Below are 16,488 nucleotides of genomic sequence, written 5' to 3' on the forward strand. Positions count from 1 at the left end.
GACACTTAATCTCTGGAATTTAAGAAGGCATTCTCAATTAAATGAAACAGGTTTCAAAGTACAAATTTATTAAGAGGTTTAACTATCCTGTAACAGCAAAATGAAATGTTATTTTTTAACATCACATTGCATATACTAGTCAGCTCATTGATGCATAAGGACAGCTATATTCAAAAATAGATTGATCCCTCTTCTTTGTGGCAGCCCCACAAATATTGGAACACTGCTGTCACGTCATCCCTGGTCCCCCTTTACAGTAGATTAGACATACCCAGTTCCTGCAACCGTTCATCTTTTAGCCTCCAGCCCCCTAATCATTATTGTTGCTCTTTTCTGCACTCTTTCCAGAGTCTCAACATCTTTTTAATAATATGGTACCAAAATTGGATGCATTTTTCTAAATGTGGTCTTGCTAAGGCTTTATAAAGTGGTACTAATACCATGATCAATCCCTCTGTTAACCTAGGATTGCATTGGATTTTTTGGTTGCTGACACATACTGCTGGTTCACATTTAAGTGATTGTCCACTAGGACGCCACTAGCCATTCACCTGATCAAGAGGGCTTCGTTTTCTGAAAGCGCATGTCATGAAAGTACTTTTTAAAGATGTTTGCATTTGTGTCCCATCCTTTTGCATTCTTTCTCTGACAGCTAAAAATAGCATATGGAATTATGGGTTTTTTTTTGTCTGTTTGTATTTCATACTTCTTAATTGCACATCTCCCCTCGGAGATTTCCCTTAATATTAGCAGCTTTCCACTGAGAACCAATAACAAGTCCAAAGTCACTGGATTAGTATTACTCTTCTGAAGAGTGAAGAGGAGACTTCACATAGCATGTCAGTAGTCTGTCTTCTCTTAAAATCAACAGAGATTTTGGAGAATCACTTCCACCCAACAAATCCCCAATGACAATCAGAAGTGGTTCCTCCTAAATTGCCTGTACTGGTAGATGTTGATTCAATTACAATGGCATGGCCACTTAGCATAATTAAATCCCGTATAAACAATTGGGTGACTGTAATGGCCAGCCCCAAAGGGAGATTTCACGACAATCAGACCCACTGGGTGACTTTTAAAGTTTATGCCATCCTGAGAGTCACGATGTAAATGGCATTACCTCTATCAAGGTGTGTGTACCCCACTGAGTCCAGTGGCTCTTATTTCCAGGTGAGCATAGCAAACATTCATGGGCTTTCATGGTTCCTCTAGGATAATAGAGTTAGAAGGGGCCTTGTAGGTCATCTAGTCCAACCTCCCAACCCCAGCAAGAGACCCTACACCATTTCTGACAAATAGCAGCCCAATCTCTTCTTGAAAGCCTCCAGTGGTGGAGCTCCCACATCTTCTGAAGGCAAGTGGTTCCACTGGTTGATTGTTCTCACTGTCAGAAAAAATTCTCCTTATTTCTAGGTTAAATCTCTCCTTGTTCAAAATCCATTATTCCTTGTCCCGCCTACAGGAACTTTAGAAAATAGCTTGACCCCTTCCTCCCTGTGGCAGCCCCTCAAATATTGGAAGACCGCTATCATGTCTCCCCTGGTCCTTCTCTTCACTACACTAGTCAAGCCCAGTTCCTGTAACCGTTCTTCATATGTCTATGGAGATTTCCCAGCCGTTTTTCATATGTTTTAACCTCCGGTCTTCAATTGCTAAAGCAGCAGAGAAGCTCGAAGGGTCGCGGCGCTCCTCGGAGACGCTCATCAGCCCTTTGCCGCCCGCCCCGCGCTCCACCCTCAGTCCCGGCGGGGCGGGGGGAGGACCATGGCGGCGAGGATTGCGTGGCCCCGTTTCCGGGCGCTGCTGGTGGCCCACCGCTCCTACCGCAGCCCTCGGCTCCTGCCACAGGCCAGGCCGACTATGGCGAGCCCGTGCCCCAGCCGGCTGAGCAGTACCGGCCCAAGCCTCGCCACTGGGGCCGCTTCCCTGGCCCGCTCCGGAGGCTTCGTGGGAGGCCGCTGGCTCCAAGCGGCAGCCACTTTCCCCGTGCGAGACCCGGCCACCGGCACGGAACTCCTCCAGGTAGCGGATTGCGGCGTAGCTGAAGCGGAGGCCGCCGTGAAGGCCGCCTACGAAGCCGGCGCTGCTTGGAGCGCAGTTTCTGCCAAGGTGAGCGAAGGGAAGGGGGGCGGGGGGGGGGGAGAGAGATGAGGTTTTTGCAAGGGGGAGCGCAGTGGTTGAAAAGCCCCGATAAGTAAATTGGGGAGGGAGGATACGGAAAGAAATGCTTCCCAGGAAGCATGTGATCGGAGAGCCCGGGGATTGTTTCAAAAAGTTGGGTTTCTACACATGTGCAGAGTGCTTGCTTCTAATGGGCTCCGCACTGGCTACTCTTCCCGAACGACTCTTTGCGGGTTGATTCAAATGCAACGCTTTCAAATAAGTGTGTTGTATCTGCAGCTTCTAGAGCAAACCACAGATCCCCCAAAGTAATGGTGCAGGCATCAGCTCCTCGTTATATGTACACAAATGCTGTTATGCTTTGTGTCAGAGCATCTGATGAAAGCATGCCGATGTACATGCTGATGTCATGTTGCATTTCTCCCGATCAGCCCTGCAAATGCCCATGTAGTCAATCTGAATAATATCTGGTATCTAGAGTTAAAATTTGTTTTAATTATGCTAGTTGTATTCAGAAAATAACAGAACAGAGTTTGAAGAGGCTTTGGAGATCTTGTCCAACCCCTGCTCAAAGCAGGAGACTCTATTCCATTTCAGACAACTATGTCCATTCTCTTCTTTAAAATCTCCAGTGATGGAGCACCTACAACTTCAAATAAAATGATACGGACCTGTAGTTGGATTATGGATTTTTAAAAAAATCAGATATGTAATACTCACCAGTAGATTAAAATTCACCTTGCAGATTCAGTGAACGAAATTGCTGTAATGGCAGTTTCTTGGCTTACTTGTTAACTAAGTTGGCACATGTACTTTGTACAAAGATAAAAGGACCGTGTGTATTAATTTATATATTTCCAGTATGTACATAGTGTGAGGATAGCCTGCAGAAGCCCATTAGAAGAATACAAGAGTTTTCAGCTTTAATGAATTCTTATTTTTAAAGCATGTATTCATATATTTGTATAGTTTCAATTTTTATCCCATTTCTAAATAAAAAGCCACCTACTTTCCAGAAGTAACAGTAGGATCAAAGACTTTTTTTATCAGCAATGTTGAACCACAATGTTCCACAAACTCTCCTTTCATATCGCACAATATACAAAAGAGTCGGAGTTTATAGCATGTCCCCTTTCAGGATTTGAACTTCCTGTAGACACCTTGGCGTTTTTTTTTACATTCTGGAGCCTAAAACAAGAGTAAATTCTTTAGAATTAAGTCAGACTTACAGTACTTCTGCAGAGATATGCATAGTATTTTCTTCTGAATATCTTTGAATTCTCCTGGCTGCTTTTTAAATGTTTATATTTTGTCTATTAGTTTTTTTACAGGGACTATCTTTCCACCCCTTGTATTTTTCAGGCCCCACTTAGCCTGTGTTTCTAAGTACAGTAGATCCACTGTACTATAAACTAATCAATGACTTTTTAATCACAAATTGCTTGTGATACAAACTTAGCTCATGCAGTGAGTCATGAAAATTCAGTCATTAATTATCATTAACTGAGTAACCTATGCTTAAATTAACTACAGGTTGGGATACTATAAAACATAGCTACTGAATGTTTGACTATGTGGCTGATGTATTAAAATCTGATTTTAGTTTTAGAATAATATTAGACTGAACTTTGATCTACTTGATGGATTTGTTGGAATAATTGAAATTGAATAAGCTCTTTGTAGGTTACAATTAGACAAATTTGCTTTCGTTTTCAAACTTATTTTTACCAAGATCCTTCTATACTACTATTTTATTTTTTATTCAGGATAGAGCGGTTTTGCTTCGTAAATGGTATGATTTGATGATAGAGAATAAAGATGAACTTGCAAGGATCATTACAGCAGAAAATGTAAGTATAAAGAAAAAAGGAAATCTTCCACTGAGGCTGCAGGCCTGAAACTTAGCTTGCTGAATATAGTTTTGCTTAGAAAAAAGATCAAAGCAACCAACAGATGAAATTCGAATGTCCATCCTTGCTTCTATTTGTACTATATTCTAAATTATATAGCCTGGTTCATAAAATGTAGCGGCTGTATTCACACAATACATTAAGCCAAAACAAACCATATTATAGCATAGTATGATGGCTGAGTTGAGACAACATGTTAAGAGAGTGGCAGTATTTGCCAAACACTCTGAATCTTGATTTAGTCTTATATGATTCCAGCCCATGTTACTGTTCTGTGCCGTCAAAATTGAATTAAGGATGATGCTAAAGTGAATACCCTATTGCTTCTAAGCAGCTAATTCTAATGTTGAATACAGTGGTTTTGAATAAAACTTTGTTAGCTGAGTGATTCAATATCTAGGGCTTAAGAAATAAATAGATGTTACAAGAGAAGTATGGGGGCCAGGTTAACATTTCTTTTATATTTATTTGTGAAATGTATTTGCCGCCTATCTAGGCAGTTTATGATATAAGTTTATGATAATATGCAGTTTACGATAATACACACCAAAGACAAATTCCTTGTGTGTCCAATCACACTTGCCCAATAAAGAATTCTATTCTATAAACAAGAAAATGAAAGGAGTGTAAACTGAACAGAAGTAAAATAAAACATAAACAATGAAAAGGGAACACAAGAATACATCAATATGATAACCAAAATGATGGATGAGTAGAGAGCAGAGGGGAGGAGGTGGAGACTGCCACCAATCCAGCAACCACCTCCAGTATATATTGCTTGAATAAGTAGAAAAGAAAATAGGAACAGCAGCGTAGCCTGAATATCATCTGTAAGAAACCTCCTGGGCCTTGCAGCCAGGAAACCCCCAATAGGGCAATTGGGAGGTGATGCAAAGAGCTGTTACTTATATGTTTGCTGAGTGAACTAACAATGGCATGTTGGGAGCTAGCAGGGCTGAAACTGCTCTCAGTGTCAGCACTTCCTAAAGTGTGGTCTGGGGCCTGGCACGATCCTTGCAAAAGATAAAAGCTGGCAAAGGAATTCTGGGAGTTGAAGTCCACAAGTCTTAAAGTTGCCAAGGCTGGACACCCCTGGTATAAACAATCACATTCTTTTATCTCCGATCAGAGTTTCCCAGCTGTGATTTTTCCAGCAATCTAATAAAAGGAGAGCTCTAACTTGGCAACCAGATGACCTAAGCCTTAAAAAAAAGTAGCAAATAAAGTAACAGAACAGACAAAAAGGGTCAAAACTACAGATACAAGAAACCACAAATAACAGGGGCCACTTGTTACGGGTATTTCAGGTTAACTAAGATTTAAAAAATAATTTCAGTTTGAATATGGATAAGGGCTTGAAGAATGTTATAGGAAATGCAACTGATAAAAACATTCAAAACTCCTGGGTGGACTAGTAGAAATGGGAATAAGTAGCTAAAACTTCTTGGACCAGAAATATATTGATGGCTGTGTAAAGCTTAGTTTCATAAGTTCAGGTAGCAATAATCACTTGCCTTTCTGGGTAATCTGTCACACAGAACTATCCAATGAGGTAACCATCATGACATCATCAAAACTGGAAACCACTTGGGAATGCATCCATCAGAATTTGCAAGTAAGCCCTTAGATTTTTCCCGTGGAAGAAATGACTCCCACTACAAGAAAGGAATGGAAAATGCATTTCTATATATCCTTCCAGTAATCACTTTGTGTCACCTTCGTATAATGTTTCCAAACTAATAGCTGACATAAATTATCTGTGTACTCTTGGTGAAATGTTAAAGCCTCCTGCACTGAACTTTATTACATGGTGGGTTTAACAAGTGAGTTTGCTGTTTTTATCCAAGAATCCAGGAAACAGAATTAAAGATCTGGTTTAAAAAATGTGATGAAAATGTGGTCATTTTGCTGCCACCTGGTAATCATCCAGATTTGTACAACACACAAAAGCCATGCCTTGCTTAATCCTTTTCCCTGCTAGAGAGTTATTCCTTGCAAACCTATCTATCTCAGGCTAAACAATGGAGTCCTTTGTGTTCCTTGAGCTTGGTGGTTTGCATGTAGACACTTTGTTGCCTGGCTAGTCAGGTAGTGAAACATCTACAAGCAAAGACAACAAACTCAGAGAATGCAAAGGACTTTATGGGCTCCAATCTTTCATTGCATACTATGTAGCTATAATGTGATTGTATTGCTTTGAGCCTTGTGCGATGTATAAGTCTATTCATTCCAAATTACAAATCATAGTTTTCAGGCTAGTGTATTGTATCAATGCAGCCATTTGCAGTTCATTGATTGGATTTTCACTGAGCAAATTGTTGCTTGCACAATGTGTGAACTTGTCTTTGGAACCCATGGTACAAAGATCAATGTTTCTGATTTGTGTAACTTGGCAAAAGGTATATTTTTTGCCCTGTGGGTTTTTTCCCCCCTCCTCTTTTTCTTGTTTCAGTCATATATTTTAGATTTAAAGCCTGTTTTGTTCAACTTTTTAAATTTATATTGGCATTTTGTTTATATTTGTTTATATTTTACAAATTAAAGATTAAATGCAAAAATTATAATAAATCCGGCAAAAGTGTAGAATCACAGGTCTTGAGAGAAAGTTTCCTTATATAAGGTGAAATTGGGTACAGACGTGCTTGTTTATTACTTTTAGGATTAGACAAGTTAATAAGATAAATAGTGAAGAAAAGAATGTCCATTTTGCATTGACTATTATTTATAAATAAAAAAATAAGTTTTTTCATGCAAGCTTGAATACTTGGTCCAAATATTTGCATCAAAACCCTGTTATTTATAAATGGACAAGTAACTACTCCAATATAGAGAAGAAGGAAAAAAAGGGGTGGTGGGAACACCCTCTATTTAAAGTATGTGCCATGTTGATCATATGGAGGACAACAATAAAAATAAACATTTTTAAATAAAGGCCCAAAGGAATGAAAAGTATTAATAATTATTTTTTTAAGAAGAGATGTTTTACTGGGTTCGTTTATTTGTTCACAGGGAAAACCACTGAAGGAAGCAGAAGGGGAAATCTTGTATTCGGCTTCTTTCTTGGAATGGTTTGCTGAAGAAGCCCGGCGTATTTATGGTGATATTATCCCAGCTTCAGCAAAAAACAGGAGACTCCTTGTGTTGAAGCAGCCTGTGGGAGTCGCTGCCATCATTACACCAGTGAGTTGGCTGCTTTGTTGAAATCGAATTGGAGATCCCCCCTTAAAGAGAGGAAGGGGATTCCAGAAACATGGTGCTTCCACAGAAAAGGCTCTAGTTTTTGTACTTTAAAAACAAATATTTAGTGGCAGAGAGAATGGAGACTGACCCTTAAAACTTAGAATCTCTGGCAACTCTCAGATGATCTCATTCCAGCTGTTCAGGGTTTAAATTACAGGGTGCGCAATAATCAGAAGATATGAGGCAATGAATTCAAATAAAGACCGATTCAGCTTACACCGATTTCTGTTCAATTCAGAACTTTGTACTTCCCACATGAATGTAAATGTAAATAGTCCTTGACTTTTAAAAAACATTCCTTTAGTGAATGTTTAATGTTGCAACAGCACTGGAAAAAAGCGATGTATCAGTTTTTGTACTTTGCAGCATTCCATGCTCACGCGATCAAAATTTGGCCGCTAGGCAACTGGCCTGTATTTATGGTGCTTGCATTGTCCCAGGGACACGTGATTGTAACTTATCCCAGCCAGCTTCTGACAAACAAAATCAGTGGGTGGAATCAGAGTCACTTAATGACCACACAATTCATTTAACAACTGTCATGATTCACTTAGCGACTGGGGCAAAAAAAAAAGTAAAATGCAGCAAAACTCACTTAACTGCCTTGCTTAACAACAGAAATGTTCAGCTCAGTTATGGTCGTAAGTCAAGGACTACTTGTATGCTTAAAGAGAGTTTAGAATCAGATTCTGTTTGACTTCCTTTAAACGTACCTAACATGCCACACCCAGAAATCTTTCACTTTTTCAAACAGGTCCATTTGGAGATATTTTGGAATCTGCTTTCACGTGTCATTAATAAGAGTAAAAAGTGGGAGCTACTATGCAGGACAAAATAGCCAATGATCTCAAGAATATTATTACTTCCAATAGGAGGAGGAATACATTTATTATCTTGCTCTGGATATTATTTTTGGCTAGAAATTTCAGGACTTGCCAGTTATTTTAGTGTGCCCCCAATTCTGTCGATATTAAACTTGTGTGTATCTTTTTACTACAGTGGAATTTTCCAAGTGCTATGATTACCCGAAAAGTAGGTGCTGCTTTGGCAGCTGGTTGTACAGTAGTAGTGAAGCCAGCTGAAGACACACCTTTATCTGCCCTAGCACTTGCCGAGGTAAAATTTTTGTATTGATGTTTGTTTGTTTGTTTATGAATGAATGAATGGAATGGAATGGAATGGAATGAATGAATGAATAAATGAATGAATGAATGAATGAATGAAAATTTATATGACTGTCCAACTTGCTTCAGTGACTAGAGTCTAGGCTGCTTATAAGGATAAAAACTCAATACAGATTCAATAAAAAAGCAATAATACGATATGTCAGAGATATTTTTAGCATAAAATTCTTGAATATGAATTGTTGGATGCAGCTATGACAATATTTTAATACAGGATACATTATTTTATGCAAGTATCCAAATATATGACTCTTCTCACCAATTATTTCTCACCGCAGCTTGCAAATCAGGCTGGAATCCCTGCGGGGGTATATAATGTTGTTCCATGTTCCAGACAGCAGGCAGCAGCAGTTGGTGAGGTGCTCTGTACTCATTCCTTGGTAGCTAAAATCTCATTTACTGGCTCAACAGCTACAGGAAAGGTATGCATATTCATGCGTTTAAACTTTTATACACTAGGTTTTTTAAATCTTCACAAAGTTGTGACTAAAGCATTTTTGGAATAATGCTGATATTTGTTTAAATACATTTTAACAATTTCCATAATTCAGCTGTCTTGGGAAAGTTTGTAGAATCTGTTCATTCTTCAAGGACGGTCATCCTTTCTACATGCCCCTGGCCTACCTGTTGTCCTTAGCTTGCTGTTCTCCAGATGCAATGAACCTTCGCAGCATCCTTGACTAGGGCACCATAGATGTTCACAGGTAGCCATGATGATGAAAGCATACACTGTGACGTCAGAGCATCTACTATTCATAGTTGAGTCTCAAGTCTGCTCAAGAGAATATAGAAAGTGGATATTTTATAGCAAAGCCACAATGCCCATTTCCTTCACCTGCCCCCTCTTGCAGACTTCAAAGCCATGGGTATTGTTGCCTAGAGACTGGGAGTTTCCACAGATACGAGAAACATCAAGTCATTGAAATCTGCTCTAGGCCATCCAGCTTTTTTCACATGAAAAAAATTACCCATTTGGGAGGAAAAGTGTTAAGGGAATAATTTTAAATTCAGGGGTGTTAATAAGTCTTCTAAGTTAAAGTTTACATAGCTTAAAAGTTGCTGAGGTTGAGAAACACTGGATTGTGTATAATCCATGTGCATGTGTATAGCACATGCCCCCTGCCCTTTGTTTCCCGTCCCACCAGGGGTGGGATTCTACCAGTTCACACCTATTTGCTAGAACCGGTTGTTAACATTCTAAGCAGTTCAGAGAACCGGTTGTTAGAAGAAGTTACTGGCCTAATCCTGTAAGGAAGGCAGGAAGGAAACATTCTGGTGTTGCTTACAGAAACTGCATCTCCGTTAACCCTTATTACATTCTTGGCAGGACTAGACTTCCTGTCTCAGGAACTTCTCTGGAGTTTTTTTCCCCTCCTTTGCTGGTACTTTGCTTGTGTGGAGTGACCATTCAAAGTTACAAATGGCACTGAAAAGTGACTTATGACCATTTTTCACACTTACGACTGTTTTAGCATCCCCACAGTCATGAGAAGCCAGGAGAGGAGATGTGTGCCTCGATGTGAGTGATATTGAGTTGGCCACATCCAGCCAATAACATGAACACCAAGCCATGTCCACCCAGTTACATGAACACCAAGCCACGCCCACCAACTAAGCCATGCCCACAGAACCGGTTGTTAAAAATGTTGAATCCCACCCCTGCAGCCCACATCTGCATGCACTGACATAGCATGAGTGGAAAGCAGAAATAAGTAGAGGAAAGTATAAATGCCTCCTAAAGCCACTGCTAGACAAGCGGATGGAGAACATTCATGACTTCATTTAACCCTTTGATAATATTTGGAGCAGGAGTCTCCAACCTTGGCAACTTTAAGACTTGTGGACTTCAACTCCCAGAAAAGCTTCAACCTCCAGAAAAGCAAAGCTGGCTGAGGAATTCTGGGAGTTGAAGTCCACAAGTCTTAAAATTGCCAAGATTGAAGACCCCTGCTTTGGAGCACCTAAGTTGTGGCTTTTAATATTTGCCTTAAAACATTTTCAGAATCCATGTATTCAAACTCATTATTTTAAACTCCACCTTTAAGAAACATAATCACTGTTGATTGACAAGCTGAGGTTTTCAAAAAAACTTTTAATCTAGAATTATTAAAAACAACAACTAGAATTTCTCTGATCAAAAGGCAAAGATTTAGTGACAGAACGTTGGCTGGGCTCAAGCAAACTTTTTTTGTGGGGGGTGGGGTGTCTCATAGAACACCACTGAGCTTTTGCAGAACCCTAAGCCTCCATGTAACCGTTTGACAAACTTTGATCTAGACCACTTTTCCCATCCTGAATAGTCCTCAAACTACACAACGTAGAATTTTCAGTAGTTTAGGATCCTGGGTGCTATAAACTTGGCACATCTGGAAGGTTTCAGATAAGTCTTCTTATTTGAGAGCAATGAATCAAGCCTTTCTAATCTAATAGGATTGGTGCAGTTAAGGCATTCAAATACATACAAGCACAGCATATGAGATATAAAGTAAAATTAATACTGGAGTATCCAAGGTTTAAATGGATGTGTATTTAAGAAAATTGTCTTTTTTTTTTCCCTGTACAGTTTAACATTGCATTTATATTCTCCTTAAGAGTAATTAGCTTTCTGTGTCTGCTGTTACAGATATTGCTACGCCATGCTGCTGGCACAGTGAAGCGGGTTTCCATGGAGCTCGGAGGACATGCTCCGTTCATAGTCTTTGACAGTGCTGATGTAGATAAAGCAGTTGCTGGAGCTTTAATATCTAAATACAGAAATTCAGGGCAGGTGAGCTTGTTTAATCCTATGGAACCATTTTTCCTCCTATGCATATGCAGCTACATAAAACATTGTTAAGTTTTGATTGCATCTTATATTTGAGGAAAAATCCATCAGTAATGGCAATGAGTAAAATTTTTTCACTAGGATCTTAATGGCACACCTATACTTTTGAAGAGACACCTATACTCTTGAAGAGTATTTGGAAGCTACAATTAGTGTAAAATGTGGCAACGCAGGCAGTTCCTAAAGGCTGTAGGGTGGTCAATGTTACATCACTGTTCCATGAGCTGCATTGATTGCTTCCAAGTGCAGTTCAACTCTCCCCCTACATTTTATCAATGAAATAATTTTTAAAAACTGAGAAATCCTTTTGCTTTCTTTTGTTCATTAAAAACAATACATTTCTGTTGCATGGAATTGTGATAATTTTCCTATTATCTGCATCTTCTTTGGAGATTACAGCCTAGAATTGTTAAGGTAAAAATTATTGAGGGCTTAGAATTTGACTTTAGGAGAAAAATTGACCCAGAGTATTAAGAAATTAGAAGATCTTAATAACCTATATGTGGCGCTGCCAATTTTGACATATTTGGCAGAGTCCCAGTTGGGAAATGCTGATCTGCACTATTATAATAGCTATAATATAAGAATGATATGCTGAAGTAGCACCTTTTGAATAAGCATATGAAAGAATTACATAGAAACTTTAACAAAACATATAAATTACTATCTGTGAGCTTCTCCTTCCCAAGGTGCCTAGGCTTACAACTCATAATAATTAAATGGGTTCCATATTTCGGATGGCAAATATGTAACAGCTGCAAATATATAACGGATGGCAAATATATAACAGATGCACTAAGGCTGAATGGGGAAGAGAGGTATAATTCTAATTTCTAGATATTTCATCTGTTGTTCACAGAGACTCAAACTTCTTTACCTTCCAGACCTGTGTATGTGCAAACCGCTTCTTGGTTCAGAAAGGGATCCACGATGAATTTGTCAAGAAGTTTGCCCAAACCATTCAGAGAGAACTACGTATTGGCCATGGATTTGATGAAGGCACTACCCAAGGGCCATTAATTAATGAAAGAGCTGTAGAAAAAGTAAGAATTGTTTATGAAAGAAATGAGGGTCAAAATGCATCCCGAAGTCATGTTCATTGTTTGCTGTCATATGGTAATATTTATTGCAACATTTTACTTTGGCTTATAGGAGTTTGTCCTACATTTCATGTGTTCTTAGGTGGAAAGTCACATCGATGACGCTGTGTCCCAAGGAGCATCCATAGTTACTGGAGGAAAAAGGCACAGCTTTGGGAAAAATTTCTTTGAGCCAACTCTGCTTTGCAATGTGTCAACAAGTATGTTATGTACCCAAGAAGAGACTTTTGGCCCTTTGGCTCCAGTTATCAAGTAAGTCATTAAGCATTTCAAACAGATGACTAGGTAATCATCTCAGATCATTAAACTGCTATTGGAAATCTTCCTCAATGAATAATAGTATATTATTAGACTTGTATTCTGCCTGACTTTCAAAGACTCTGAGGAGCTAAACTCAGTGAAGCATTACACATATTATTTTGCCACAAAACATACTAGAAGGGAAACTGGGTTATTGTTATCCCATTTTGTGTGTGCATGTGTATGTGTGTTTCTGAGATAGATATTCTTTCAGTCACTTGTTGGCACACTATTTTTTCAGATCTTTTCCAAAATAAGTTCATCTACATCACGGGTATCAAACTTGATTTCATTGAGGGCCGCGTCAGGGTTGTGTTTGACCACAGGGGACCAGGGTGGGCATGGCCAGGATAGGCATGGCCAGCTCGACATCACTCATGTCAGGGGTGCCCGTGGTGGCTCCCAAGCTCCATTTCCAGCTGTGAGGGCCTCCTGCAACCCTCTGCCAGAGAAAAACGGAGCTCTGTTTTCGCTGGCAATGACACCACAGGCCAGTCCTTCGCTGTTTCCAGAGTGGCCAGATCTAAGCACCGCATAGGCCGGATCCAGTCCCCGGGCTTTGAGTTTGACACCCCTGATCTAAATGTATACTTTTCCAAATAGTCCTATATGGAATTGTGGAAGTTTCTATTATGCAAGGGTATAAAAATATCACAGTGTGCTTCTTTAATTTTAGGACAAATTATTATTTTTTTCACCCCAATGATGTCATATTTCCACTTTTGCAGATTTGATACAGAGGAAGAAGCACTCGCCATTGCAAATTCAGCCAATGTGGGTTTAGCAGGTATGTGCTTTTAAATAGTAGGATAGAAAAAAACGGTACATATTTATACGTACTTTGATTAGCATCTCAGAGGTTGTAACGTTTTTTCTGGCAAAAAAAAGTCCCAGGGGTCACATGATCTTCTTTTGCAGCCTTCTGACAAGCAAAGTCAATGTGGAAGTCAGATTCACATCTGTCTTACTAGGCTAACTGCAATGATTCACTTAACAAATGTGGCCCCCCAAAAAAACAGATCATAAAATGGGGTAAAACTCACTTAACAAATTTCTCATTTTAGCAACATACATTTTTGGCTCAACTGTGGTCGTAAATTGAGGACTACTTGTACTTATTGTTCCTTTATTCACACTTGCAGGCTATTTCTATTCTCAAGACCCAGCCCAGATTTGGAGAGTCGCTGAAAAACTGGAAGTTGGCATGGTTGGCGTTAATGAAGGGATTTTATCTTCTGTGGAGTGTCCCTTTGGTGGGGTCAAACAATCGGGGCTAGGGAGAGAAGGGTCTAAATACGGTATCGATGAGTACTTAGAAATAAAATATGTTTGTTTGGGAGGTTTATAATAGCCATTGTTAGGACAGTAGCCAAATTACAACTCTAGTTTTGGCCTTTCAGTCTTTGTTTTAGCAAGTTAACTTGGATTTTTTTTTTCATAAAATAACTGTGATCAGGTTTACATATAGAGATGTCTGTACTTGAAATCATGTCAATAGATATAAAATAGTTCTTCATAATTACATAAAAATATTATCTATCTTAATCTTAATGTGGAAAGAAATCCTATTTGCTGTTGATATTTGGAAGAATTTGGAAAACTATTGATTTTTTTGGAACATATAAGGCAGCATTTCTGCTCATTTTTTTTTCACATGTAGAGGGTTATAAAAATGATGGAATCTTAAATATTTGTGCCAAATTTTGGATTTTACTCTTTTTTCTAATACTTTGTTTTTTAATTAATTGGGTAGAAATCCAATTTTTATAGTTCTTTAGCTGTCGTCTGAAATATGGGTGTCCTTGTGGATATACATTCATTTCTAATATCCTATTGGTCAATAGGGCTAGACTTATTTAAGAAGAGATTTGCAATTTGTAGCCGGTGGTAAAGTTTTGCAGTAGTACAGATTAATGGGCAGTAATAATTCCTGCCAAATTATAATGTACATAGTCTTCAGAGACTCTTGATTTGGCAGAAAAAATATAGATTTTATGAGACAGTGTAATAAAAACCAATTGTAACAATAAATATTAATATACGTAATAGATTCTTTCAGACCTGCTGGGGACCAATAACTACATAAGTAGTTAGGTTTCATTGATACATATTCATGAGCTGCTATAGGAAACTTGTCAGTACTCTATGGATGAAACATTTGGCTCCTGCAGAATTAAACTGAGTGGTTTATTATTCTCTTTTGTAATATATTATTTTTTAAGTGAGATGGGAAAATTAGGATGGAACTGACACAATGCTGCATTATACTGAACATGTACTTTATGTGTCCAAATTGCATTGAAATGTTGTATTCAGTGGTGGTACTCTACCAGTTCTATCAGTTTACTACCTGTTTACTATCGAACCGATAGTAAAAAAAATGCTACCGTTCGGCCAAACCGGTAATAAAAAAACATCGGTTCGGCTGAACTGGTATTTCTTGTTTTCCTCCCGATAATCAGCTGTTCCGATTGTTAGCTGTGCCAGGATCCCTCTCACTGTCTTACTGCTACCCAGAAGGCAAAAATGGCCGTGTGTGGGGGGGCATAGCGTGCTCCCCCAATGCTCTGTTTTTTGCCTCCTGGGCCTCAGGGAAGCCTCCTGGAAGGAAAAACGGGCTCCCAGGAGGCTTCCCTGTGGCCCAGGAGGCAAGAAAAGCTAAGCATGCGGGGGGAGCTGCAAAAAAAAAAAAGAAGCCACACCCACCAAGTCATATGGCCACGCCTAACTGGCCACACCCACAGAACCAGTAAAAATATTTGCATCCCACCTCTGGTTGTATTCCTTTTTTGTTCCATGCTTTGGGGGGGGGGGGGGGGGAATTAAAAGTGTTTCTCCTTGGGCCTTAAACCACTCTGCTATATAACACATGTACTTCTGAGAGTCAACACCAGGTTTCAGGAGTGGTCTGTCTGCATAATCTTCTGAACAGCACAGAGTTTGATAATACAGAGTGCTTGTTTTAAATCAACTCTCACCACTGGACATTATTTTTGCTTAACAACTAGAACTAGAAAAATTCAGATTGTGGCAGTTCCCTAAAAGTACCACTTGTAACATTCATACTCTTTCCTTAAAAACAGAGCAGAAGCCAACTATGTTTGATACATAGGTTAGCAAATGGAATATTTCATAAATGAAATACTGTGCCATTTAGGGGTATGGAAGACATTTTAAACTATTAGATTACAGCACAAATGAATAATGTAATGATCTATTATATATCTTAATTTCAAGGAAATGTCTCATATGTTGAATCTGTTTGATAATGTATCAAATTTTGGCTTTTAAATTTGTCATTAAAAATGCTATACATGTTTCATATAAGGGAGCACTTGAATTTTTTTTAATTACATAATCAACTTTTTGCCTACATTTTTGTTTGCCACATATGGAGGTTAACGAAGAATTGCTAATATAATAAAAGTTGGATGTTTACATTTATTGTCAAATTTGCTTTGCGGTACTATTTCTTCTTTGTTATGTTTTCATAAACCACAGAGAAAAAACTGGGAGGGGGGAACTACACACTTTTATTAGAATAGATGTTGATGCTAAAATAGTTTCTGTAAACCTTCCAGTTACAAAGTTTAGTTTAGAAGTTCCTATAGCTCATCTCGATTTTGAGGAAATTGATGTTACATATAACATATGTGATCACTTAATGTGAAGAATAATTCAATCTCATTTTTTTTGCTTGAGATGTGTGCTTCTATTAGCCAATAGATGCATTTAAGATACTTTTCCATTCACCATTATTCATATCCAATAAAACACTTGGCATGTAATCTTGTTTATGTACAGAATGT

The 16,488-nt window shown here is 38.7% G+C and overlaps 2 protein-coding genes across 5 annotated transcripts in view; one reads left to right on the forward strand and one right to left on the reverse strand.

Moving 5' to 3' along the window:
* The window catches only part of GPLD1 (glycosylphosphatidylinositol specific phospholipase D1), a 35,202-nt gene extending 32,310 nt beyond the window's left edge, over positions 1-2,892 (reverse strand). For all 4 annotated transcript variants that reach the window (XM_087930966.1, XM_026699515.2, XM_026699514.2 and 1 more), the window contains exon 1: positions 2,842-2,892. The gene's annotated coding sequence lies outside the window, so the exon portion shown is untranslated. The remainder of the gene's footprint in view (positions 1-2,841) is intronic.
* On the forward strand, positions 61-16,131 carry ALDH5A1 (aldehyde dehydrogenase 5 family member A1). The gene is made up of 10 exons (XM_026699516.2): positions 61-2,109; positions 3,888-3,971; positions 7,041-7,211; positions 8,271-8,387; positions 8,734-8,877; positions 11,079-11,222; positions 12,164-12,322; positions 12,462-12,631; positions 13,408-13,466; positions 13,822-16,131. Exons 1-10 carry the CDS (start codon positions 1,765-1,767, stop codon positions 14,025-14,027), a joined length of 1,599 nt encoding a protein of 532 aa, XP_026555301.1. The 5' UTR covers positions 61-1,764; the 3' UTR covers positions 14,028-16,131.
* Positions 16,132-16,488: the final 357 nt, after the last annotated feature.

This window comes from Pseudonaja textilis, chromosome 3 (assembly GCF_049901715.1).
Source record: "Pseudonaja textilis isolate UNSWEBS1 chromosome 3, rPseTex1.2, whole genome shotgun sequence".
In the NCBI taxonomy this organism is placed as follows: domain Eukaryota; kingdom Metazoa; phylum Chordata; class Lepidosauria; order Squamata; family Elapidae; genus Pseudonaja; species Pseudonaja textilis.